Genomic DNA, 27,805 nt, shown 5'->3' with positions numbered 1-27,805 from the left:
GGAAGCACGTTTTCATCAAAAAGATGGCGCCAGCGCTTCGGTGAGCTTTTCCGGGTAGAAAGCCATTTCTACCCAGAAAAGCTCACCGGAGCGCATGCCTCTTTTTTGATGAAAACGTCTTCCGATGAGGTCACCGAAGCACTTTTTCATCAAAAAAGATGGCGGCGCCCAGCTGATGCCGGGCACCGGGTCGCGGCGCCCAGCTGATGCCGTACCGGGCCGCGGCGTCAAAAAGGTTGGGATCACTGGTGTAAGCCACCTCGAGTCACCATGGGCGAGTAGGCGGCAATATAAATTAAATAAATAAATAAATAATATAATGTCCATGATATTATTTATTTATTTATTTTAATTTAATTTATATTGCCGCCTATTCAAGGCGGCTTACACAATGTAAAATCATATTTAAAACAAAAAATAAATAAAAATAAAAATAAAAACAAAAAAAATTAACAAAAAGAATCAAATAAATTAGTAAAGTATGATAGAACAGAATTTTTTTTGGGGGGGGATACAACTCCCACCCCCTGCCCTGACGACAGCAGATCACACTAGCCATTTGATGGGCTCCATCCCTCTTTGGGTTCCCTAGGCCCATTGGCAAAACCAAGTCTTCAGTGCCTTTTGGAATAGTGCTAGAGTGGGGGCCATTCTAATCTCTGGGGGAATAATATTCCAGAGAGAGAGACCCACCAAAATCTATTAACAAAGTTTCTTTAAACTCACCTAAGTCAGGTGTTTTCAGTTAGTTGACATGGACACTACCGTGTTTCTCCAACAATACAGCCTCCACCAATAGGAAGGCCCAGCATGTTTTGGGGGCATAAAATCAAATTAAGCCCCTCCCCCCAAATTTAGGCCTATCTTAAAATATGCAAAATAAGGGGGAAGGGCAGGAGAATTGTTGTTAGGAGCGCCGGCGGGGGGAATTCCTCGCCACCAGCCGCTCCTAACGGGCGATCATGGCGGCGCGGGAGCTCCCTACTCCCACCAAACACCTTTGCTGCAGACACCTTTGGCACCCACCGCTGTTGCTTTCCCTTCTGCCCATTCCGCCGCCATGTTTGGAGCTGGCACTTCCGTGTTTGGAGTGCCGCCGCCATTTGGAGCTCCAAACGCGGAAGTGGCAGCTCCAAACATGACGGTGGGCGATCTTTTTATTTTGGTCCGCGCGAAGTTCAGAGCGAGCAAGAGAGGGAGACTGCAATGCCTCCATCCAAGATGGCAACCTCACTAGTGGATCACAACATGGCTGGAAGCCCGAATCGGCGGGATACGATGGCAATCTTTTTGGAGCGAGAGGAAAGGGAGAGAAGAGTTGCGAGCCATAGAGATTGAAAAAAGACCAGAAAGCATGAATAGAAGAGATGATTCCACCAGACTGTCAATCATTTGGAAGCCTGCACTCACAAACACAAAAAAATCTCCACACCACAAGCCAGGCAAACACCTGAGCACAAACAGATCCCCCCTGATACCTCCAGCTCAAACACACCCCAACCAGGCACCCAGATGAAACCTAGCTTCCTAACTAATGATAGCCGTCCATTTACCTGGAGCCAAGCTGCACTAAAGGCCTCCAATAAAGTAACACAATGTTGCCAGCCAATCAAGATACAAAAAGAGCCACAAAACAGACAGAAAATATTAGAAACACCAATCAAGCAGAACACAGCAAACTCCAAGACCAATAAACACAGACCAAGACTCCCAACCAATCAGGATGAAGAAAAAACCATTCTGGCACAGCAATAGGCTGCCCCAAATTTAAATCTGAAACCACTGTAAAAGGCTGACTCACAGATGAACACTATACAGAAGCCTGATGATGGCAGATGAGATTCTGCCGAAACGTTGCTACAACTTTAAAAGCACAACTACAATGACGTGGGAAAATACCCGAACAAAGCTGAATGCCATTCATGTAGGTACCTGCGAAAACTTAAGAAATATATATATATATTTATATTTATATTTATATTTATATTTATATTTATATTTATATTTATTTATTTTCTGAGGTTCTCGCAGGTATTTGTATGTGGATCTTTGGTTATTCGGGTTTTCTCCCACGTAAGATTGGAAGTATCTAGGCAATGTTTCGATGAAGTCTCATTCATCATCTTCAGGCTTGTGTCTTCAGCTCTGTGCTTCTCAGAGTGATGTGAGCTTGCAGCTGCTTCTTCCTTTTAACTGCTAGTGGGGATGTGACTTGATTGGGTATATATAAATTCTAAAATATGCTAATGACTATTTAAATGATATTAGGAAAACAGAATATGATTTGGGTGAAAATCTGGTATTAATTATGTTCAAAAAATGTGAATTAGGGTTATATAAATGCTATAGGTTGAAATTGGTTAAAGGGAAGTAAAAGGGGAAATTAACTCTGTTTTTATTTTTATTTTTTTTCTTTGTGGTATACATGTAATAGAAAATGTAATTGATTATACAAAGGATATGAGAAAATTGAAAATATAATGAACTAGAAGGGATTATGTGGGAATGTAAAATATTCATAATGAATGCATTATACTTTTGGCTTAGTGGAAACAAAGAAAAAAAATATGAAATGATTATATGAATATCTCTGGAATATATATAAGATATATCGTAGATGGGGGGATATACCATGTGGATCCTAAATGTATTAATCTTACTTTACTTTTACTCATTTTTGAGAAAGTTATGATAACAATACATAATGTAACATAAAATAGGTGGTAAGCTGAAAATGGAAATAATAGGGAATAAAGAATTGAAAATATATGTAAGGATGAAATGATTTTGATATTGAATTAATGAATTGAAATATGAAAGGGAAATTTATCTGAAGATTAGTTGAATGGATAATAATTTGAGATGATATTAATTAAGAAAGTTGAAAATGTAACTATGACTATTATTCTGTCCTCTATAATTACTGGCTGAATGTATAAAGGCAGATAGATAACTCCACAAAGCATCCATACAAAGTCTTTTTATTGGTTCATCAGGCATCCTCAGTATAATTTACAGTTACATCGAGATTCATCTCAATGTTCAACTCTTTGCATAGCTGACTTTCTGGTGTAAAAGGATGGTAATCTTTCATCCCCAAAATGAAGGAACAAGGGGTTGAGGCAGCAGCATGTTGCTGGGTTCCAGGCAAGAGTGGAGAACCCCCCCCCCAACCCACCAAGGGTCAATTCAGTGACCAATCAGGATTACAGATGTGGCCACGTGACATGGACTACATTTCCCAGGATACCTTAACTACATTTACCATGATGCATTCTCTTAAGGGGACAGCTCCCAATTCCTAATTAACTATCCCACTTCCCATTAACTATATACTGGCTGGACAGCACAACTATGTATAAATATTGTAATCTGGAATCACGTTGCTCACGTGAAGAGATGTGTAAAAAATAAAAATAAAAAAACTTTGAATTTAAAAAAAAAACAAGTACACCTCTTGAAACCTGTAAGATTTAAGTTAGCCATACCTAATTTAACCCCCAACTAACTCTGTACTGAAGTCCTTTCATTTAATTTCTTTCTTTTTTTAATTGCAGTGAATTGCAGAAGGATCAATCAGATGACAAGAATTTTCTTCAGCAATGTCAGAATTGGGTGCAGTTTCTAGAGAGAATGAAAGAGAGTCTGAAAGAGAACATGCCGGCTACACTTGAGAAGCTGCAAGAACAGCAGAAAGAATATGAGGTGATGTTTCGAGATGTTTGGCCTTGATCTGAAGAATTGGGAGTTTGGTTCAGTATCAGCTTTAAAGTCACATTCTTGCCACAGCTGATATTCTTTCAGTTCATTGAACTATAATAGTGATTAAATGTTATTCATTATTTACAGAGATTACAAACAGAGATTTCCATTAACCAGCAAATTTTCAGTTGCCTTGTGTCAAAAGCTCTGAATATGTTGGAATCAGAAGAAGCAGAAAACAGGTAAAATATATGACTTGATGGTGTACACCTTGGTTTTTATGACATTCAATAGTAATGATGTGAACCCAAGCAATAATCATTTTTAGAAAAGTTAAAGCTGTCAGTACAGATCTCAACTTATGACCAGTTGCTCAGCAATCACTCAAATTTTTATAATGGACTTCGCAGGGGCTACTTAGGACCTAGATTGGCTGCAGTCACATGATCGCATTTGGTGCACTTGGAGGCCAGCCCACATTTACAACTGTTTACAGAGTCCTGCAAGTCATGTGAATGCAACTTACAACTGCTGTTGACAGAAAGCCAGTATTTGCTTCCTGTTTCTGGCAGTGCTCATTGTCCAATGGGTTCATTTATTTATCAAATTTGCTTAATAATTACAGTGATTCACTTAACAATCACCACAAAAAAAAAATCATAAATTGGGCATAGTTATATTGTGATCCACTTAATAACTGGCATGATTTATGAGTATAATTCCAGGCTCAAATATGAGGGTTACCTGTATAGATTAATGGATATGGAACAATTGGCAAAGCCGAAGCCAGAAACTCAGATCTGATCTTAGGCTTAAATAATATCCAGTGCAACTAACGCCCATGGCGGAACAGAGAACTGCAGAGCCCACCCAGCATCTTCTGTTCATCAGTGTTGTTCTGCACTATTCTATATAACAATTTCTATTGTTTCAAGTCTGTAATTTCCTTTGCCTGCTTACCTGGATGCCAGGCCCACTGAATTTAAACTTTTAGGATGAGTGTCTCCACTTCTGCATATGCTATATATTCATATTAAACTTATTCAGCCTTTCCCAAAATAGTTCATTTCAGATTGTAAGAGCTACAATGCCCAGAATTTTAAAATAGCTGACAGACCCTTTCTGATATTTCTATAAATCAGTATAATTGTTACTTAGCTTTCAACATCTCTTCCTCATCATAATGGGGTAGGAAAGTCAGCTTTTCTATGGGATACAAATTTCATAAGCTCCAGTGTACATATGGGAGCTGAAATCCAAAACATCTGGAGGATACTTGGCTGCCTATGCCTGAAATTTTATATTTTAAAAATAACACTGTCTCCATTCCTGTTGACAAATCAAAAAGTCAGTTCAGTTTATTTACAGTCCATAACCAATAACTAAAAATACATGATTTTGTGTGTGCCTGGGTATATGTGTAAAAAACACAAGCCTGAAACTGTTCATGATAAGAACATAAGACAGCTTCTACAAACCAGAACTATTGATAAAAAAAATTGCAACTTTCTTCTGAAAATTGGTTATAAAGAATGGTTACCTCATGGCCATAAAAGAACTAGGTTTTCTAAAAATAGGTAGTATAAGTTTTATTATTGTGTATAAGGGGGCATGTTAGTAATGCACTTTTACAGTTTCAGCCTCCATATCTGTGCATACAGAAGTACAGTGCTCAGCAACCTGGAGAGGATTTGGCATCCCTAGTTGGCTAAATCCTATAAGTGACATAGGGTACCTGCTAAATAGCACCCTGTATCCAAAGCCATATATCTACAGTGTGATGGTAGCTTATGATACTGTATTAACATATCACTCTGGTTTCTTTAGAACTGAGTTTATCTCCAGGCTCACTCTGCTGAAGGAGCAGTGGCAGAGTGCAATGCGGATGGCCCATCGGAAGAAGATTCACATTGACAGCCTTGTAAAGCAGTGGCAAAAATTCACAACCTTACTGCAAGATCTCACAAAATTCCTCATGGACACAAGCAGCTACATAGCTGCTGTGAAGAGCCAGGAGAAATATCGCTTGGATCAAATTAGGAACCTGAATCACAAATTCAAGGTTAGGCCTCCCACTCGCTATAATACAGAGAAATCAACAATAGACTGCATTAGCATATTTCTGGAAAATGAAAATTAGGTAAACCTGGATAGATGTGCCCCACAGTTCAGTTCTATTTATTTATTTGTTAAATGAACATGCTGCCCATCTCACAATTCGCGGCAATGCTGGGTGGCTTATAATGTAATAAAACAGAGATATAAAAGCAATGTAAAAACAGATTAAAATTACAAAAGATTAAATACAGATGAAAAGACCATGGATTTGGAGCAGAGCAGTGGTAGTACCTTCTCTGTCACTGCACCAACCACTTACAGCTTCTCCATCAGGACCACATGCCAACTGGCAGAACCAGATTTTAAGGCCGTTCCTGAAGACCAGAAGGGTGGGGGTAGATTTCACCTCCAGCGGCAAGATGTTCCAAAGAGTGAAGGCCGTGACAGAAAAGGCTCTTCTCCTGGACCTCACCAGCTGAAATTTCTTGGCTGATGGAGTCCACAGTTGCTCCCTTCTGCCAGAATGAGAAGAGTGAGCCAATTCCATCATGGTGAGATGCTTCTTTAGGTAATCAGGACTCATGCCATAAAGGGGATGACCAGCATCTTGAATTCGACCTGGAAGCAAATTGTCAGCCTGTGCAGCTCCAGGAACAGTAGGGTTACATGTACCACCCTAGAAGCCTCCAGAATTGTCTATGCTGCTGCATTCTGGACCAACTATAGCTTCTGAATAATCTTCAAGGGTAGCCCCATGTAGAGGGCATTGTAATATTCCAAATGAGATATGACCAGAGTATGAGTGACTATGCACAGGGCCTCATGATGCAGACATTGCATTTCATACTCATGTACCTCACTTGTATTTCTTTCTGGTATAAACTCTAGGTTCAAATTAGATTAATAATAATTCCAATGTTGGAATTTGAATTATTAATGTTGAATTATAATTATTTATAATTCCAAATGTTGGGGGAAAATTTACTGAACTGACCCTAGAAATTTCATTTTAATATTGTTGACCATAGAAAGCACATGTGTATTGATATATTTTTAAAATAAATTGATTGTTGTCTCTTTTTTTTGTATTTTAAGCAGCTTCAGTACAATTTTCTCATTTAAAGTGGTGTACTAGTTAAAAACCTATTTCTTTTTTTAAAAAATGAAACTGGTGCTTTCCTGAAGCATTCTCGTCATCGCATATTATATATATTGAATCTCTTGTCCCCAGGATCATACATTTTTGGGGTAATACATACTTAGACACGGGTTTAAAGACTTGGCTATACCAGTATAAGAGAACTTATATCAGCAGCTGCCATCTCAGCTTCTTTCTCCCTCCTGTGGAATTGTGATAATAATAGATTTCTGGGAGTATCAGTATGCCTTTCATTCAGGCATAATGCTAACCAGAGGTGGCTAAACTTTTTTTGGCCAAGGACTGCCTTTTAAAAATATTTTAATTACTTTTGCTTCCCAGGACATAACAGAAGTGGCAGTAGTGCTGTAAAATCTATAGTAATATGGAAAGGCATATTTCCTACTAAAATCATTCCGGTAATTCTTAAGGAGATTTTGTTTTCAAATAGTTGTGTAGATATTCTTTTGCATCTCTCTATGTATCCTTTCAGTACCCTACCTGCTAATCTTTTAACCATAACAATGAATAACAAACAATCTGGGTTTATTTGCTTTCTTGGTAGAATAAGAAAATACTTCAAAAGAGGTGGCAAACCAGATATTCTTTAATCTTGGATACTGGGGAAAAGTTACTTGGCATGGTAGCCCCTGAAGCAAAGGCTGCCATGCAGCTGGAGATGAACAAGTTGCGAGTTAATTGGGACAACACACAATTTCAGCTGGAGAAGATTACCAGGCAATTTCAGGACACCATACAGGTATCTTGCAGAAACCAGTTATCTTTATTCTATAATAAATCAATTAGGTCTAGAGTTCATCTGTTTGTGTGAATTTACCATTTTTGGAAGGTTGTTTTGTTTATTTACTTACTGCAGTTCATATACCAATCCAATCCCGAAAATCTCAGGGCTTGTTTCTATCTCTTGCTACCAAATTCTTGGATTTACTGCTGCTAGAGACTGAACGTAGGCTCTTTTGAATATATAGAAAATGCTTTAATATTTAATTTTGTTCCGAAGCTTCTTATACATTTGCTATTACAGTTATTATTTGGGGAGTATTTTTCTATAGGGCAGAGAGGTAAGGTGATAGATTTGTTGGGGATTTAATTTTTTTATTTAAATGTGAATTTTATTCTGTATAATTTTTGTCTAGGATTGTGCGGTCCTGTTTTAATTTATAACTGCAGTACAGTAAATGCCTAATTAATGATTCTTTCAAAAATCATCTGTGATTGCAGAAAAATACTGCTAGATTAAATTACCCAGAGGATTGCTATTGTGTTTAGCTAATGCTAGTCTGGTGCTTAAGTATCATTTGCTTTTGAGGCAAAAAGAAGTTCTGCATCCAAATTGCTCTTGTTGTTTTGCTCATTCTTATGATCATAGAACTGGAAGGAACCATTGAAGCCCACGAGTTTGCCACCTGCTGTGCATAGATATCCAAATAAATGCATTTGGATATCTAGGATTTACTTGCACACATTCAGTGAAAGGCAGTTGCATACCTATCTTGATAATTAGTTCTACCATAAAATTCTCTTTCATTATGAAGATTTTTCAAACAGAAATCTCAAATAATAGCATATTTGCGAATCAATGCAAAAATTATGAGAAGATCAAAATGCATACATTAGCTATAAGCAGATAATAAGAGGCAAAAAAATCTTTGTGGATACTATTTTTCTTCCTCTGTGTTAAAAGGAGAATCCAAAATGTATTGGAGGTTATCTGATAGCAGTAAAGCTTCTACCTATTGAGCAATATTTATTGCTCATCATGAACTCATTTTTCTTCTTTGAAATTACAGACCTGGGAGAACTGTGAAAGCCAAGTGAAGGATCTGGGTCATGTTTTGCTGGAGCTCAAAGGAAGCATAAACAAACCTCTTCCTATAGAACATGATGCATTGCCAGAAACCTTGGAACAAGTAAAGGTATGTCTATAAAAGCCAAGATCTGGAACAGTTTGGGGAACATCAGTTTTAATATTTTTCACACTAGAATTCAAGATATACCTGCACAACCATTCTTGATGTTCTAAAACAAGTTCTAAATTTGATTAGAATGATGGATTGGTGCAAATGGAACAGTTCTGGAATTAATGGGGGAGTAACAGAGGCCTTGTCTCCAAATTGAAGAGAAGATACAGTTCTTCAGCTCAGAAACAAGCTGATGGATTGAACAAAGATATATTGAACAAAGAAGATGAGGTTGTCTGGTTCCACTGAGATTTCTGGATCCTGTTTACCTGCAATTACTACTATTAATTGAAAAATAATGAATGTGACATAGCACTTTTTAAAAATTTGACAAGAAACCTTTGAAGTTGCTACTCAGTCAAATGCTGCATGTTGTTCATTTTGGTGTTAGTTAATTATGTGAAATGAGACTCAGTCAGCAGCAGTGCAAAAGTAATTGTGCAACTATCTAGGTAACTAGATTTGTTTGGAAATTAATCCCCATGAATTCAACTGACTGTATTTCAAATTATTTTGCCCTGGCCTTTTTTTTGACTTAGTCACTTTTGATTGGGTAATAAGCACTTTTGATCCCAGTGAATGTTATTCCAAGTAAACAAACTCTCCCATTTTTTAAATGCTAGAAGAGTAACTTTATTAAATTTCTTCTGGAAGGAAAGAAAAAATAGTCTCACAGATGTCATGCTGCATCTTAAGTAAAGTTTTATAACACTATACAATTTTAAAAGGTTGAGGAGGAATTCAGGAAAACTCTTTGTGTGCTTAATATTTGAAAATGACCCATTTCCTCTTCTCTCCAGTTGCCTTAATTTTAAGTGGCAACCAACAAAAAAAAGGCAAGATCCCAATACAAAAGGTCCTGCTCTCTCTCTCTCTCTCTCTCTCTCACACACACACACAAATTGCTGTCCTCCTTTCCCTTCCCTCTTGTACAGACCAATCACAAGATTAAAAGAATGCAGAGGCAGGCATGCTTGACTCCCCCAACTTCCCACATGCTCACCCCCCACCCCCACCCCAGGAACTGGCTCTGAAAGGCTGTTGTTTTCCTCTTGGTGTTTCCATGCAGGTGCTGGAGAAATCACTCACCAACTGGAACCAAAATGCAAAAGAACTTGATGCAAAAAAGGTGAAACTGGCTCAATTTATCCTCCCAGAAGATGTGATGGTGTTGAGAGAACAAACTGAACTTTTACACAGCCAGTGGGAAGAACTCTGTCTCAGAGTAAGTAGTTTATTTGGACATGCTGATGTTTGAGATTGGGCATTGCAAGGCAATGTGAATATGACTCTTCAGTTTTGTGTAAAGGAAAACAAGATAAGCTTGAAGGATTTAATGCCCTGAGGTTTTCTAAACAAAACTGTAATCAAATGTAGCTTATTTTTTTTTTTGCCATGAACAAAAAAAACCTGCTTGTGTCCACAGTGCTCTCCAAGTTCTGAAAGTTTTGAGCAACAGAGAACTTAAGAAAAAGTTCTGACTGAAAGATATGGTGTTCTAGAAGTAGATCAGCAATACTAACTATCTTTCAGTGATCTGAAATGATCCATAAGAGAAGGTTAAGATCCATAAGAGAAGTAGATGATTAGTCCTTATATTTTTCACTGCATAGTTTTCTACATTTTTTAAAGGTGCCTCTCTTTCAAATTTCTCAAACCTGACTTTGTTCTACATGTTGTAGATGGAGGTTTCAAACATTGAGAATGATCACACATTTTCTTCCATTACTCATTATTCTTAAATCTTATGCACCTCACAACTGTGTGTTACGGAAGCTCAGGAATGCAATGCTACACAATAATTTTCAGAAATCACCCCCAAGTTCTCATCTGAGACAATGAGATCCCATTGGTGGAATTCCCTCCTCAGCAGTGTCTACTTGCTGCTAGAATTGCTATTTTATTGTCTTATTGCTTTTTAACATTTTAATATCTTGAAACAAACTTGCAGTAGGTCTTACTTTGAATAAGCATGCTGGATTTAACTGCACGACTACAATCATAATACATTTTTAACTGGGATCAGTTAATTCTTTCTAGGTTCCTTTCTCATATCCAAGCCTAACATGAACAATTAACTAACTTTAATGTGTTTACATTTTAAACATTTTGAATCTAACCTTACTTGTTGATATTTCTCATTTACCATTTTTGTTTTAGATTCTAGACTAAATATATGTTGTCATTTTGCCCACTATCTAGGAAATTGGTTTAGAAGTGAGAAATTATTATTGGCCCAAGCCAGATAAGGTCTGCTTTTGCGGTTGTTAAACTAAACAATGCCATCATTTGGATTCATATATTGTCCGACAGGTGGTTTTGCTTAATGTCACTTTTCAAATCAGGGATCTGATTATAGTTAAGGAGGAAGGACTTTATAATCAGAAACCATGTGATGTTACAACTTAGTTTATCTTAATCATAATCCAGCATGATATTAGACTCTACATGTTGTATAAAGCCATCTGCCAGTAGTTAACCCTCTCATCTGTGGGATATGGGTAGCTTGGTGATCATACGTAGAACTAATTATAGCTTAGCCTGCTGCATGAATATTCAGTGAATAAATGGTAAAAGTTAGAATCCTAGTCTGATTCCCAAATTTATATTGTCACGGGTCTGTTATTCTGAAAACCAAGACACAATTAAATATTAAAAAACTGCACCAATCTCTCATCTTAAGTTTAAAAAAATGAATAATTAGCATGCCCCATTTTCTTTCCTACCAATATCTCTAACCCTAAAACGAAATCTCCAACAAAAGCATATTGTTTGAAAACAATTCATGGAAAAGCCCAACCCATTGCCCATGTTCAAAGCGAGGCAGTGCAGCTGCCCAAGAGCCCCTCAGAATTAACCAGCCAGATGCTCCTGCTGGAAGAAAGAGGAAAACAAACAGCAGATGGGCTGTCTGGAGCAAGGAGGCGGGGAATATCAAGGGCAGGGTTTTGGCATGCCAACACAGTAGGGAAGGAGCACAGAGGAGCATATCAGACAAAAGACTATTTAAAATGGATGCAAATTTTTCATACGCTTGCTAACTTATAGAGATGCAAATGTCGAATCTGTTACTCCGGAAATATAGCGCCCTTCAATTTATCCAGAAAGCTTAAAAGAAGTTAACTTTATCTGCTGATGACAATCACCATTGTTATTTCTATCATTATTATTAATATTGATCATATTTTATATTTTATTTTATATTGATTTACATTGCTGAGTTATTGAGCACTTTAGAAATATCAAGATGCAGGCAGTCCTTGACTTACAACAGTTTTTTTTAGTGACCGTTCAAAGTTACAATGGCACGGGAAAAAGTGACTTATGACCATTTTTCACATTATGACTGTTTCTGTATCCCCGTAATGTGATCAAAATCCAGACACTTGGCAACTGACCCATATTTATGATGGCTGCAGTGTCCTGGGATCATGCGATCACCTTTTGTGCCCTTCCGACAATCAAAGTCAATGGGGAAGCCAGATTGACTTAACAACCCTGTTACTAACTTAACAAGTGCAGTGACTCACCTAACAACTGTGTCAAGAAAAGTCGTAAAACTAACTTAACTGAACAGAACAGAAATTTGGGGCTCAATTGTGGTTGTAAGTCAAGGACCTACCTGTAATTCAAATTGACAAGGCTTCATAAGACTTTACTGCAGAATCCACAGCATTGTAGAAATGATCCTACATTCCTGAATGCTGAGAAGATGCAAAGTAAAAGCAGATTGAGACTCTTTTAACATAGCTTGTCTTTCACAGTGATCGTAATAAATATAGCTATGTATGTAATATAGCTTGTCTGTTAGCTATCTGAAATTTAAACCAGAGTAAGCACAAGCTACAGGCTGCATGTTTTTATGGCCTTCCTCACACATAATATTAAGGCATATATTTTTGGATTACCATGATATAGCAATAGCACTTAGACTTATATACCACTTCACAGTGCTTTAGATCTAAGTGGTAGAGGGTTTACAGAGTCAGCATATTGCCCCCAACAATCTGAGTTATCATTTTACTGACCTCAGAACGTTCTCAGAATCTAACTCCTGGAGTGAGCAGTGAGTTAGCCTGCAGTACTGCACTCTAACTACTGCGCCACCATGGCTCTATGAGCTGATATAATATATGAACTTACCCTGTTTTGCTTAATGTCCCACATGAAGCACATTACAGTGTCTTATTCAGATACTAATATCTTTTAAAATTCAGGATAACATTATGTTTGAACATAAGATGTGTTATCATTCCATCTACTTAACTCAAATATGTCTCTCATGCATAGGCATAGTGCTCAATTTTGCCACTTAAATGGACTGACAAGTGAGATGATCTGGTGTTTTCTGGATAGGCTTTACATTTCTTTGTTATATCAAAAATGATTCCATCACTCCCCAAAAATGGGGGAAAATATTTTTATTTTTATTATTATTATTATTATTATTATTATTATTATTATTATTATTATTATTATTATTATTATTATTATTATTATTATTATTATTATTATTATTATTATTACTATTATTACTATTATTGGTTTTTAAAACAGACATAAACAAACAAAACATAAAAACATCAAATCATCTTCCATATATGTTCATACAGTTTTGTGCTTCCATTTCGTAGTCTTCAATTACAATTACATTACATATAATCTCATATTGTCAATCAAAAATTAAATACCTTAGTATCATTATTAATCAATCATTTGACTATACTTTTATTCATTCATGTTTTACAAGATAACCATAATTTACTTGGTTTATTTTATAAGTTCATATTATCACCCCAAATCTATCCTAAAATCATTTTGTAGATATAATAAGAAAAAAGTACATCTTTATATATTTATTATTTTCTAAAAGTCTACATATTTCATTACTGTATTTTATTGTCCAACCATTGATAGAATAGATCTCAGATTTTATAAAATTGTTTATCCTCTTGTTCTCTAATTTCAAATGTCAATCTACTCATTTCAGCACATTCCAAAATTTTCTTAATGATTTCCTCCTGTGATGGTGTTTTCTAATTTTTCCAATTTTTAGCAAATACAATCCTAGCCGCTGTTAATACATTTACAATCAGATATTTCAAGTCTTTACTATATATTTCAGGTAAAATTCCCAATAAAAATATCTCTGGTTTCAAGTCTATATGTTTTTTTGTCATTTTTTCCAACCACATGTGGATTTTGGTCCAGTATCTTTTAGCATCCGCACAAGTCCACCACATATGGTAATATGAGCCAGGTGTCTGATGACATTTCCAACATTTTTTGGATTTATTCTGGAACATTCTTGCTATTCTTGTTGAGGGGAAGTGCCACCTGTAAAACATCTTATACAAATTTTCTTTATATGCTGTTGACATTGTCATTTTATAATTTTGAGACCACAATTTTTGCCATTTCTCTAAATCAATCCCATATCCAAAATTCTTCCCCCAAGAAATCATAGTTTCTTTAACTTGTTCTTCTAATTTAGTTTCTAATAAATATCCATACAATTTTTTAATCACCTTTTCATCAGTACCTGTCAAAATCTTATCTAAATCAGTAAATTTATCATAGAAACCTTCTATTTTAGAATCTTTAGCATACCTTGAATGTATTTGCACATATGAAAACCAATTCATCTTTATACCTTGTTCCTCTAGTTTTTGTATAGATTTGAGTTCACCCTTTTCATTCAATATTTCACCATATCTAACTGTTTGTTCCTTTTTGTATATTATAGCAGTGGTCCCCAACCTTTTTATGCCGCGCCCGGTACCGGCATCAGCTGGGCGCCCCGGTGCCGGCATCAGCTGGGCGCCGCCATCTTTTTGATGAAAAGTGCTTCCGGTGAGCTTTTCCGGGTAGAAAGCTCACCGGAAGCACTTTTTCATCAAAAAGATGGCGGCGCTAAGCTCGGTGAGCTTTTCCGGGTAGAAATGGCTTTCTACCGGAAAAGCTCACCGAAGCGCTTGCGCCATCTCTTTTGATGAAAAAGTGCTTCCGGTGAGCTTTCTACCCGAAAAGCTCACGGAAGCACTTTTTCATCAAAAAGATGGCGGCGCCCAGCAACCAGTGGCCCGGTAGGATTTGTTCCGCGGACCGGTACCGGTCCCCGGACCGGTGGTTGGGGACCCCTGTATTATAGGATAAGAAAATGCTTCAATAGTCGGTAGCCAGACTGGAATTTTCAAATAACATTGTCTTTTAATCTTTTCCCAGTTTAACCACAGAGACTCCCGTATATAATGTCTTCTAAAATACCCCTGTGTTTTAGTTCCTTTATGCCATAAAAAAGCATGCCACCCCAACAACAAATCATGTCCTTCTAATGTCAACAATCTAGTATTTCTTAGTGTTATCCATTCCTTAACCCACATCAGATTTGTAGCTTGATAATACAACTCCCAATTAGGCAAACCAAATCCTCCTCTAATTCTAGCATCTTGCAAAAGTTTTAACTTTATTCTCGCTTTCTTACCTTGCATATATATTTCAACACAATTTTATTTAAATCTTCAAAGTAATCTTTTCCAAGCCTAATTGGAATTGTTTGAAACAAATATAAAATTCTGGGTAATATATTCATCTTGATTGTTGAAATTCTCCCTATTAGTGACAGTTGTAAATTTTCCCATTTCGCCAGATCTAGCGTTATCTGTTGTTTAAGTTTGATATAATTACAAATTTTTTCTTTCTTTCTTTTTTTACAGATTCTTTCTTTCTTTCCTTTAAGGTGTCCTCTCAAATCTTAAAATAGAGAAAAAGTTCTCACCAAACCGGCATACTTTCTCTTTTCGTTCTCTTTTGTTTCGGAGCTGTCCCAACTTCAGCAGCTTTAATGGCTGCCTCTTTGCCGCTGGCAAAAAGAGCTTCTCCTGGATCTACCAGGGACCTTACGGTATCTCTGGGATCGACAGGATGCGCTCTTTACATTCACCGTCTCTTCGGGACGGTTTAGATCCACTTGGACCATCCAGGAGCAAAGATATCGGCTGCGATCTCAGACCTCCAAGATCGCATGCCGTATCGTCGCGACGCCAGCTCCGCCCTCCCGGGAAATATTATTTGTAAGTGAAGGAATTGTTTGAGAGTGTTATTGGATTTTGCAGTGAAATCTGCAGGGAAAAAATATTCTTTTTACCTGCTCATGAATTGCATTGGTAAACTTTGGCTCCTCCCAAAATTTAATGAAGATTAAATTTAATTAATTTAATTAATGAGATGTAACTAATGTCATCTATATCTTCCTTCATAGGTTTCTCTACACAAGCAAGATATCGAGGAACGACTCAATGCCTGGATTGTGTTCAATGAAAAAAATAAGGAGCTGTGTACTTGGCTGATGCAGATGGAAGAAAAAGTCCCTCATTCAGCAGATATCAGTATTGAAGACATGATAGACAAGCTGCAAAAGGTGAGTAAACTTTATTGATGTACACAGAAGTTTATTCTTGCTTAGGTATGCTTGCCATAATGAAGTTTCAGGAGACATCAATAAGAACTACCTTAAAACAATTTTACAATCGTCTGCTTTTCATATAACTGCAAAATAAATAAACTCTTAGTCTTCTGTGCTGATTATCTTTAAATTATTTAAATTGATACTTAACATTTATTTTTAAGAAAAGCTCTCAGAAACTTACAAAACTTATAATATGAGAGTCCCAGATCTTAAGTGTAAAATTGAAAAGCTGTGATACACAAGGAAAAAGGGAGATGGAGGAAGAAGATAAAATGTAAGCTTAAATATTTTTTCTTCAACTATCTTCAACTTTGTGTAACAGTCATCTGGGAAAAAATAATGGAAGGGTCAGCTGTTTGTTTGCAGTAGCTAGAAGGCCAAAGGCAACTTCTCAACAGAGGTAATGTCATGCTTAGGCTCCCTTTCTTTTTCTGTGCTCAGTAGGCTGATGGTAGAACTATTATTTAAAGGCAATTCTCAGAGTCTCTTTGGCCTTCTTTTAATATTTAAGGCAATGCCTTGTTTGAGACAAGCTGAGCTCCTGGTAATTTCAAGGATATATCTATGTAATTTCCTTGGCAAACGTTTGAAAGTTGCTTACAGTTGACTTCTTCCAGGATATTTTTCTCACCTTCCTGGTCTGTCTAGCAGCTTTAGGATTCAAGGGAATCTCTTGCCAATGCTCCAAGAGATCTCACTTAATGTTTTCAGAGGACATAGCCTCACAGAGGTGCCTCCATTTTCCATCCAGCTGGTGAGACAGGCTGAAAACAGGGGTGGGGATTGTGTCCTGTGGGACTTCACTTGCTAAGGAGAGCCCCTTCCAGTCCAGTTTTGTGTCATTTTTGCTTTAGTTGCCAGAGAGAAAGAACCCTATCCTGTATCTATTCTCTGTAGGGTTCAGAGGATTAAATGTGAATCTTCTGCCAGCAAAGAAACATAATGGAACTTTTCTTCTTAAGATTTGGTTCAAGGAACAATGGCTTGCTTGTCCAGGACCAGGTTGGAAAAGGATCTAGGACTGTTAACTTCACCCCTCCATTTCTGTGGTAGCTCCTCCTCAGCAGATTGACTCATCCTTCCCATTTAACTAGCGGAATGTTTTCCTAGCCTAGGGTAATAGAAACCATCATTTTTTAAATGAATATTTATTTTCATCCCATGAAAGGGAAGCATTAATAAACAAAGTGGAAGAAAAAAAATGCAATCCATTTCTTTGTTGCTGAGGCCTAGAGATAAAATAAGAGGGAGCTGGTTACAGTATTTTTAATATAACCAACTATTCTGGGTTTTGGAATGGTAGAAACCTACATTTAAACTTCTCTCTGTAGAAGTCTTAACTTTTGTTTCTACCTTTTCCATTTCATGCAAAGTGTGTTACTTTAAAAGTTTAAAATTCTCTTGTTTAGGATTACATGGAGGAAATCAATCTATTTAATGAAAGTCAACTAGTTCACTTCAAGCAAATGGGCAATCAGCTGATCAAGTCTAGCAACCAAAGTAGAGGGGCTGAAATTGAAGAGAAACTCAACAAAATTAATGACCGCTGGCAACACCTCTTTGATATCATCGGAGGACGGTAAGTCTGTGTTCATTAGTTGGCATACAAGCATAGTAGAATTATGAAAGAAATAACAACTTGAGTAGAAGTTTGTCTGAAATAGTATAGAAATTCCTGCTTGAGCAGGGGGTCAGAAGACCTCAAGCATCCCTTCCAACTCTATTATTCTGTTAGAATCCTTAAAGTTGATTTATGCATTACATTTTAGTCAATATGGTTGTACATTGTAATGCGTGATGGTAATTCATCTATGTTTTGTGAGTATGTGCTACCCCAACATCCTGTTTATAAAGATACGATTGGTTGGTTAACTGCTACTTTATATTCAATATAAGCTAAGTGACAAACTGATGAACACATCACATTTCCTTCAGAAGTATGTCTGTTGACTGGCAGTCGCTGTCCAACACTTCAGTAGCTCTATTTCCCAAGAAGTTATTTGCCTCTGACGCATACAAGAATTACTTTTCCATTTCTGCAATATAACTCAGATATTTGGATTATATTGTAATGTTGGTACTGTCTAATAATCATGTAAGATTTGCAGAGTTTTCAGAAATTTAGAAAAGAGACAAAGGATGAAGAAAAGAATAAGAGACCTATGTTTCAGCCTCAGCCCTTTCCTGGAAAGAATAAGACAGATGTAGCTGAACTAAGACTTTGTGCATGCATTTTTCCTATCATTGATTTATGTGTTAGGAAAAGCATAGTATCGTAAAGATTACTACTTCACTATTAGAGAGGGAGATTGGAGAAATCAATTATTTTGGGCGCTTGGATAGGCAGATAGGAATAACATTCAAATATGGCTTCATTAATCCTACATTGCAGAAGGAAACTTATTTATTGTAAAAGATGGATGAAGTTAACCTGTGGTGGATTAAAGGTGCATTCTATTTTGCCATTAATTTATGTCAGGAAACTGTTCCATTTGCACAGATTTATACATTCATCAAATTTCAAACAATTTGAGCATATTTAGATGATACAATGAGCTACCATAATCTTCCCCCCGCCCAGAAGCCTGTAATCCTATCCTATGACCGCTTCCTAGAACAGCACAGCCAAGATGTGCTGCTTTTTAAAAAAAAGCTTACCACAATGTCTTAAGGATTCTTCCCAGCACAAGTAATAAGAGAGCTTCCCAAAATCTAAAATAAATAAATAAATAAGATCGGTTATTTGCACCTATGCCTATGGAAATTCTCAGTCATCCAGGTCATGGTTTTCCTAAATATGCTTTTTCAAAAGGCAACTAGATTTTGTTTTCCCTTGAAGACATTTCACTTCTCATTCCAAGAAGCTTCTTCATTTCAGCTGAAGAAACGTCTTTGAGGAAAAACAAAATCTAGTTGCCTTTTGAAAAAGCACCTTTGGGATTTACACCTATGCTCTTCTTTGGGGGACGAGTCAGTGATGGAGGAGAAGAATTAATCAATAATCCAAATTTACAGGATATCTTGTCCAAATATGTCCTCTTTTTAAAATAGTATTGCCCAAATTTCACTAAATGGTGGTCATAAGATCTATGTGTTTTCTGCAAATAAGCTTTGGTTTTAAATCAATTATAACACATGTGTAGGCCATATACATCTGGGGAACAGTTTAATGGCAACAAAAATAACTTGGAAGCCACTGGTCAAAACAGATCATTATACTAAAGATGTGGCTTCACCTTAAAGCAATAAACAGCTGGAGACATATGGGCAAATTCACTTGGTTCTTGATGTGCTTCTTATCCTTTGCTTTGCCATAAGGCTCTAGCTGCATGGGGCCTAGTCATGTTTCCACAGTGCCCAAGCACGCTTGGCTTCTGCCATGCACAAAGGCTTGCTTTGTGCGGAGAAGCAGCTGGAAAAGCAGCTGGAAAAGGATGTGTATCTAACCAGGAGCAGTTTGGGGAATTTAGTGTGTCTATGAACAATAGGAGAACAAATTAATAACATAGAGACATTTGTTTTAATTTTGATACATGAAAATGTTGTGGAACTTCTTGTGCTGTTTCATGTAGCAACATTGGAAATAGTTTGAAACATGGGGAAGAAGCCTTAAAAATTAATAAGCACAATTCCTCATTTGGAGGTTGCATTCCCTGTCCTGTCCTCCCCCTCCCCGCCCAATATATTTCTGTGTTCTTTAGATCAGAGTGAAGCTTTCCCCTGCCAGGGTGCTGAAATGAAATAATATATGTGGTCCTAATACACCAAAGAGATGCAAATTTAATTCTCCGTCCCTGATAGGACTTTAAAATGCTTTTACTGCTCTGCATTATTTTGTTAATTATTTTGTCTTTCATTCCTTCCTCTTTCTTTGATCCCATACTTATGGCATCTAGAAGTCCTTGGAGCACAGAAGTATTTTATGTGTTTGTAATACTGTGTGAACTATATTATATAGAGATATTGTTGTATAAAAATATAAAGGATATAATGAACCAAATGCTGAATGAGAACTATCCATTATTCCTGATATTACATTAAATCAAGGAGTATACCATTGAAGTATTTTTGCAATTCACACCATTTTATGCTATTTGTGTGGTAACATAAATACACAAATGATATAAATTAAGTCACTTTCATAATGATATCATTGAGTAAATGATGTAAATTGATGCAAATGATATCATTTACGTAATGCTGTCATTACACAAATGAATTAAGTCATGGTGGAATTTGGTCTGTTCCATGCAGTCTGTTGCCTCAAGGCCTCTATATTCTTGGTCTTATTTTATAGAATGTTTTTGCTAATACAAGCAGTTGAAATCCTGTATAAACTGCAGGTGTGCCATTCAATCTAAAAGACAAATTCAAGATTAAATTCTCAAAATAAGATACATGCTGCCAATGTATTTTTAGTCAAAAAACTGTAGTTGTGTAATTCTGTCATTGCACAAAGCTTTATAGAATTTTATAGACATTATTAACAAGATTCTTTGGCTGCTTTCCCATGTAACAAATAAAGGAACTGATTTGTGATACTGTTGAGGGCAGTATGAAGACAGATCTTTTCCATAAAGCAAACCTAACCATCCTAAAAGGGGATGTGCAATAACTGTTTCAAGGACACAATATTTTGTGCAATTCAGGAATGTAAGGTTTGTCCTCCAGATCAGTGATCCCCAACCTTTCTTATGCCGCGGCCCGGTATCCCCAACCTTTTTTATGGTGCGGCCCGGTACCGGCATTAGCTGGGCGCCGCCATCTTTTTGATGAAAAAGTGCTTCCGGTGACCTCACCGAAGCACTTTTTCATCAAAAGATGTGGCGCCAGCACTCGGTGAGCTTTTCCGGGTGAAAGCCATTTCTACCCGGAAAAGCTCACCGAGCGCTAGCGCCGCTATCTTTTTGATGAAAAGTGCTTCCGGTGAGCTTTCTACCCGGAAAAGCTCACCGAAGCACTTTTTCATCAAAAAAAGATGGCGGCACCCAGCAAACCAGCGGCCCAGTAGGACTTGGTCCACGGACCGGTACCGGTCCGCGGACCGGTGGTTGGGGACCCCTGCTCCAGATCATATCTGTCCAGGCATTCCAGGAGTGGCCTGGCAGTTTTTCAGAGCTTAGTGTTCTAAACAGGAAGCATTTTATACTGAGGTGTTCCAAGTTCCAGACATGTAGCCGTTCTTTTTCTTATGGAAAACTCTTGTCTATGACATCATTTCAGTTTAAAGAATTAATTTTTGGAAAACTGAAGAAATAGTCTCACCCAGCTCTGAAGAATGAAAGTTCAGTGGATATGTCTGCTCCTAAACAGGTTTGCTTAAAGCAAATTAACAAATAGGCAACATTATGTTGATGTCTCCTTTTTCGATGGAATGTTTTGGACTATTAGAAATGGCATCATGCTGTGTCCTTACTCTCTTAAATTAACTTGGTTTTTTTCCCTTCATAAAGTGTTCAATCTCTTTTGTTGTTTATAGATTATCAAAAATAATGAGACTTGGAAATTGGAAAATTGGATACATTCTGAAATTTCTTTTCATAGAAAGATATAAATTAAGCAAAGGTGTATTTTATGATATCCCTCTCATTAGTCTTTTTTAAAATGTTCAATTTGAAATATAGAGTTTTAACAGGCTCCCACAACATGCTTTCATTTTTTCATTAAGGAAAAATAAAAATGATAGATATTAAGTATATAAATTATGAGTCATGTTTTGCATTATTCAGTTTACCTTTTTAACCAGAGAAGCAAAACGCAGCCCGCATGCAGCCTATTAGCCCACCTCCTGCAGCCACTAGAATCTTCCAAATTAGGACAAAGTAAAAATAAGTTTAAAAAAAAACCGTTAAAATTCTGCCTTGATATCCTGTGGGGAAAAGGGATAAAGGTGCTTGTTTAGACTTGCAAAACTCTCCCCCATGTTAGGCCCATATCTATGCTTGAGGATTCAGAATCAATCAGTGCAAGTAGTCCTCAATTTACAATTGTAACTATAGTCATTGTGGTCATAAGTCAAGGCATCACATGACCGGATTTGAAATTACATCTCTTTTAATGATGGTCATTAAGCAAACAAGAGATTCGTTAATCCATTTCCCCCAAATGCCAGAAACCGGAAGTAAACACTGGCCCCAAAAAACACTTTGCAAATCATGAGCATGTGAATGCAGGATGCTACAAATGGCTATAAAGGGGAGCTGGTTGCCAACTGCCCGAAATATGATCATGTGAACAGGTCGTAAGTAGATCTATTGTAGGACTATTGTACCTTCAAATAATAGTCATAAGTCATAAGTAAAGGACTACCTATAACTCTATTATCAGTACTGCAGTATCATCTACGTAGTAACGTATATATGATTGCTTTGCCAAAGTAGCATTATTCTCATTCATCAGGTGCTATTTGGAGAAAGGGAAATACTTGCTGTTAAGTTTGGAGAGTAATGGAGACCAGACATCTGACCAGTGACTTCAACTTTTTATTAACAGTAAATAGAACAGAACAGAGCAAGGCTACGGGCAGCAGTAACCCTTTTATAGGGTTGGCTGCTACCCTATTAACCAATAATAAGTGCATAAGGTCCAAACCAATAACCAATAGGAAGTGTCCTAAGTTTGGCCAATCAGGGCTTTTATGAACCAATCCTTGTTCGCTGTTCAAGGACCAATCAAATGTGCAGGCTTCCAAAACCTACTTTGCATTTGGGCTTATTTACTTTATTCATTCACAACACTTGCTCTTGTATTTTCAAAGTAGCATATAATTAGCTGTTTACCTGGTTCGCTGTGACAACTAAGTCACATCTGTAGCTGTACATTACCTACCCATAGAGCTCTTCAGATCATCTCAGGGATACTAACAAATTATCTTTTAGATGGGGACATCCCGATTCCATTGTTTCCTACATCCCTCTTTCTGTGCCTTGAGAAGTCCACTGGCACCTACATTATACTATTTTCAATACAGTGCTAAGTAAAAACCACTTTTCTTTAATCTTAATTCCAATATCATTAATTTCAAAATCTTGTTTTGTCTAAGATTTTATATTGCAACATTATTATATTGTATTTGTAATGATTTTCTTCAGTAGTGTTTCTTTTGATTTTATGCAGTTGCGGTTTTAGTTTCCTATGATTCTCATCTTCTCTTTTACCACTTGTAATGTTTTTAAATGTTTTCTTGTACAGAATCCAGACGCTTCCAGTAAAATAAACGAATAAACTGTCATGATTACCCAAATCTTAATGTCAAAATCTAATATTCTCCACCCTCACATTTGGTGTCTATGACAGGGAATGGAGCAATATAATGATCATGTGAAATTGTAGTCTAGGACACATAAATTATGCTATGTAATAGAGTGGGAAGGGAAGGTGTTTAGCAGATGTCTGTCATTTGAGTAGCATTTTCACACTGAGCATTATGGTCCTGCAAACAAATCACCTGCAAGTAAAAAATGGAATATTCTTTTTTTTCCAAGAGCAATAGTTGGTTCCTTTTTCTTTTCTTTTTTGCACTTTAGCTGTTTCAAGCCAGCTTTTGGTTTGAATCTGATATTGTTGAACATATACCAAATCAGAAGAAAAATAGCATTTGTTTTTTAGCAGCATTGTTCATCATGGACCTAAAGGTGTTTGTATGGGTATGTCTGCACTACATTCTCTCTAGTTAGGGCTCAAAGGAGGAAAAGGGGAAGGCCTGAGATTCCTCCCCCCCCAACTCTCTTCTTTCTTTCTATGTGGGAGAGATGTTAAGGCAGTGATATTAAATAGGGCATCCAAGGAGGAGGGGTTTCCTCTTCCTCCAGTGCTCGGCTCAGTCAGATGCTGTCCCTGCAGCTTTGGACTGATAAGCGAAGGAATGCTTTTCCCTTATAAACAGTAAGTGCATTTCTGGTCGTCAGGGGTCTGGTGAGAATAAAATTGTACGATGCGGTAGGACCCTGGTCTGTGTGCTGCAGCAGTCTTGGGGGATGGGCCCAGCTCTTGTCAGAATGGATGGCGATGTGTGTGTCGTGCATGTGTGTGTGTGTGGTGCGTGTGTGTGGTCCGTGGAGGGAGGATTGGACAGAGGGTGGCAGGGGGAGGAAGAGAATTGCAAACCAATAATGACATTCAGGGTCTTCTCCCTCTTTGTTGAAATCAACCCTTTGCTTTCCTCATTCTTGTCGAGAGAGATTAGTACCTGCCCGTTATGAGTGAATGAATTGACAGCATGACAGTTCTGCATTCCCCACCCAGCCACCCCAAATGCTGGCTCTGTCTATGGAACCTGGCATAAGTAGAATCTATTTGCACAAAGGCTTGTGGTTGCATGTTGCTCACGATGTCTCTGGGGAAACATGCCAAATCTTTCTCCTATTTGGAATATTTATTTATTTCATTTTTTAAAAAAATCCTGCCTTACATACTAGCTTGGCCTTCATCAGATTGGCGTCAGATGCTTTGAAATGTTCCAGGTCCCCTGACCTTATTTTGTATTTTCTTCAACAACAGCACTGAAAAAAAAAGATTTACAACCATTTTTGACACTTCTAACGAGTGCAGCATCCCCATGGTCATGTGATATACATTTGGATGCTTGGCAATTGGTTCATATTTATGGCGGTTGCAGTGTCCCGGGGTCATGTGATCACTATTTGCAACCTTCTGACAAGCAAAGTCAATTGGGAAGCCAGATTCACTTAATAATATCTTAACCATTTCCGTGATTGACTTAACAAATGTGGCAAGAAAAGTTGTAAAATGGGGCAAAATGTAATGAATTTCTCACTTAGTAAATGTGGGGCTCAATTGTGGTTATAAGTCAAGGACTACCTGTATTCTCTAATTGCTCAGGAGATTTATCAAATTTGAGTAACATATCAACCCCACTATTCAGAAGGGTATTTAGATTGAAATATAAGCATGCATTTTGCTGGACTTTTAAAACCATCTCATTAAAATAAAAAGATTTTCAAAGCAAAATTCATTCTGTCATGAGCATTCAAGTTGCCTGGTAGAAGTTTCTCTTTTCTCTGCCAATCTCTGTGTCTCTCCAGAAACTTCTCAGGAAAATTCCCAATCACGCGGAGCAGATTTTGAAAGATGCATACAACTGATATAGGGGAAGAAAAGAATATGGTTCTGGGAATATCACTTTTAACAGATTTAGGGAAATTGGAAAAGTTGCAGAGAAGAAGGAGACTAATAGATGCCTCCAACAGCTTAATTATTTAGGGATATCAAGATATGTGATCAGTATCCAGGATCCTATTTCAGCCTACGAATTTTGCTGCAAACTGAAGATTTTTAATACTAATATTGGAAGCAAAATGGCTGTCTCTGTCAGGTGTAAGACAGTACTTTTGAGATAAACACTTCTATGCTAAAGTGGCAGTTGATTTAGAAATTAATATATTTGTCCAAATGGCTGTTTTTGGAAGAACTGTACAGCTCTTTTGAGTCATATAGTTCTCTTTTGCTCTAAAGGAGTGTCAGCAGTCAAGTAGTAATTCGATTGCATGGTTACTTCCCCCAACCTGATTAGATTGAACTTCAGCTTTCTCCAAATGTTGGTTGGGATGACTGAAGTAATACTCCAAAATACCTTTAAGGTAGCAGCTTGGGGTAAGTTACTGCATTGAATTCAAAGCTTGATGTCTATTGAAATTCAATTAAATGAAAAGTGACATGCCACAACTATGCACGCATATACACAGACACCCTCTCTTGCATGCTTTATGCTTGTCTTGATTATGTATCCTTTCCTCATTCCAGAGTGAAGAAGTTGAAAGATACCTTTGCTTTCATACAACAGCTGGACAAAAATATGAGTCATCTTCACACATGGTTGGCACGCATTGAATCTGAGCTTTCTAAACCTATTGTTTATGACATCTGTGATGATCAAGAAATACAGAGGAGACTTGCAGAGCAGCAGGTAGGGTGGAGAAAAGTAGAACTGAAAGAGTTGGGCCAATTAGAGTTCCTGAGATCACTCCCTTCTATTCCTCTTCCCAAGTCTTTGGTATTGTTTTTATTTGAATTTCATGCATCGTCTTCAATAATGGTTCTACTCAATTCTCTTGTACATTTTTATACTGTGCTGGTGCTTTATTAATTTTCTTATTGCTTCTTTAATCTCTTAAATTGTTATTAATTTCCATAAGATTTCTCTATGTTCTTATGTAAAATTTTAGGCTTTGAAATATATGTTTCTAAATTTCCTTTCTCAATTTTTTATCTAGAATGCAATTCCTTAAATCTTTTTTAATTCTTTTTTTTTCTTGTATGGACTGTAATAATTTTTCTTTCTCTGTTGTTCCAAGCATCCTTTTTTCTCTTTTCTAATTTGATAACCCAGAAGTTTACCTGATTTGTTTGCATTTACAAAGTAAATTTTTGGACATATTTTATCTTCTGCTGAAGTTCTACCATTTCCAATAAATCTAACTCTTTATTTAACTTTCTTAATACTTCTCAATCTAGGCTGGTTTTACAAAGCTTTTCTAATTCCTTTATTTTCTCTTCAAATTGTGATTTCCATTGCATTTTCCAGCTGTGGTCTTTCAGAGACATATTTCTTTGATTCATCTCTCCTGCCAAAATAATATTTCCAATTATTTATAGCTTTGTTAGCAGCTCAAATTGAGGCATTGACTTTAGTTGTAGTGAAGTGATATATTATAGCACTGGGAATTGCCTACAGACTCAGTATACACCCCAATGTAGACACACATACAAAATTACTGAATCTCATGGGGGATAGTGTCTATCAGTATATCTAGCACAAAATACTAAAGTAGAATCTCTAAATTTTAGACATAGTTTATTAAAGAACAAATGCAGAACAAACAACTAGAAATGCTGCTGTTTTTATGCCCTGCTTGTAAACTTTAGAGGTGTATGTCTGCTGTAACTTGCACAATGTTGAGTTAGATCATTCTATTAGTTTCATATAGCATATCTTTTCATGTAGTTCAGAAAACCAATCACTTTACTTGGAATGCCTATTAATAATTTAAAAGTGTCCAATTTGAAGTTTCCATTGAATGCTTTAGGTGTCTGAATCATGAATTGCTGTGATCAGCTCCTAACTTATCTCTATAATATAGAGCTAGTCAGAAAGAAATAGGAGAATCTATTGAGAAGTTTTCTTGAACATTAAATGAAAAAAAGCTTTGTAGGAATACTTATATTCATGCAATCTGCAGTCTTTTCAATGGATCTTGACCAGCAGAATACCTGGATATGTTATGTTGCATTGGATCTGCCCTGTGGCCTTCTACCGTGTTTCTCCAACAATACGGCCTCCACCAATAGGAAGCCCCAGCATGATTTATTGGCATAAAATCAAATTAAGCCCCTCCCCCCAAATTAAGGCCCATATTAAACATGCGAAATGGGGGAATGGCGGGGGGCTTGCCGTTAGGAAGTACTTTGTTGCATGCCCGGATATGGTGCTGCCTGCGT

General features: G+C 37.0%; 1 protein-coding gene across 12 annotated transcripts in view; it reads left to right on the top strand.

The window, feature by feature from the left end:
• SYNE2 (spectrin repeat containing nuclear envelope protein 2) overlaps positions 1-27,805 on the top strand; it is a 238,090-nt gene that overhangs the window by 188,692 nt on the left and 21,593 nt on the right. For all 12 annotated transcript variants that reach the window (XM_087952300.1, XM_087952299.1, XM_087952298.1 and 9 more), the window contains 9 exons: positions 3,558-3,705; positions 3,850-3,944; positions 5,530-5,764; positions 7,464-7,658; positions 8,710-8,835; positions 9,950-10,105; positions 16,142-16,300; positions 17,758-17,927; positions 26,111-26,273. In XM_087952300.1, coding sequence (XP_087808426.1) covers positions 3,558-3,705; positions 3,850-3,944; positions 5,530-5,764; positions 7,464-7,658; positions 8,710-8,835; positions 9,950-10,105; positions 16,142-16,300; positions 17,758-17,927; positions 26,111-26,273 — 1,447 coding nt within the window. The remainder of the gene's footprint in view (positions 1-3,557; positions 3,706-3,849; positions 3,945-5,529; positions 5,765-7,463; positions 7,659-8,709; positions 8,836-9,949; positions 10,106-16,141; positions 16,301-17,757; positions 17,928-26,110; positions 26,274-27,805) is intronic.

The sequence above is a fragment of the Notechis scutatus genome, chromosome 1 (assembly GCF_049901735.1).
Source record: "Notechis scutatus isolate UNSWTSFEM ecotype Mainland chromosome 1, rNotScu1.2, whole genome shotgun sequence".
In the NCBI taxonomy this organism is placed as follows: domain Eukaryota; kingdom Metazoa; phylum Chordata; class Lepidosauria; order Squamata; family Elapidae; genus Notechis; species Notechis scutatus.
This window is presented reverse-complemented; position numbering and strand designations above follow the sequence as displayed.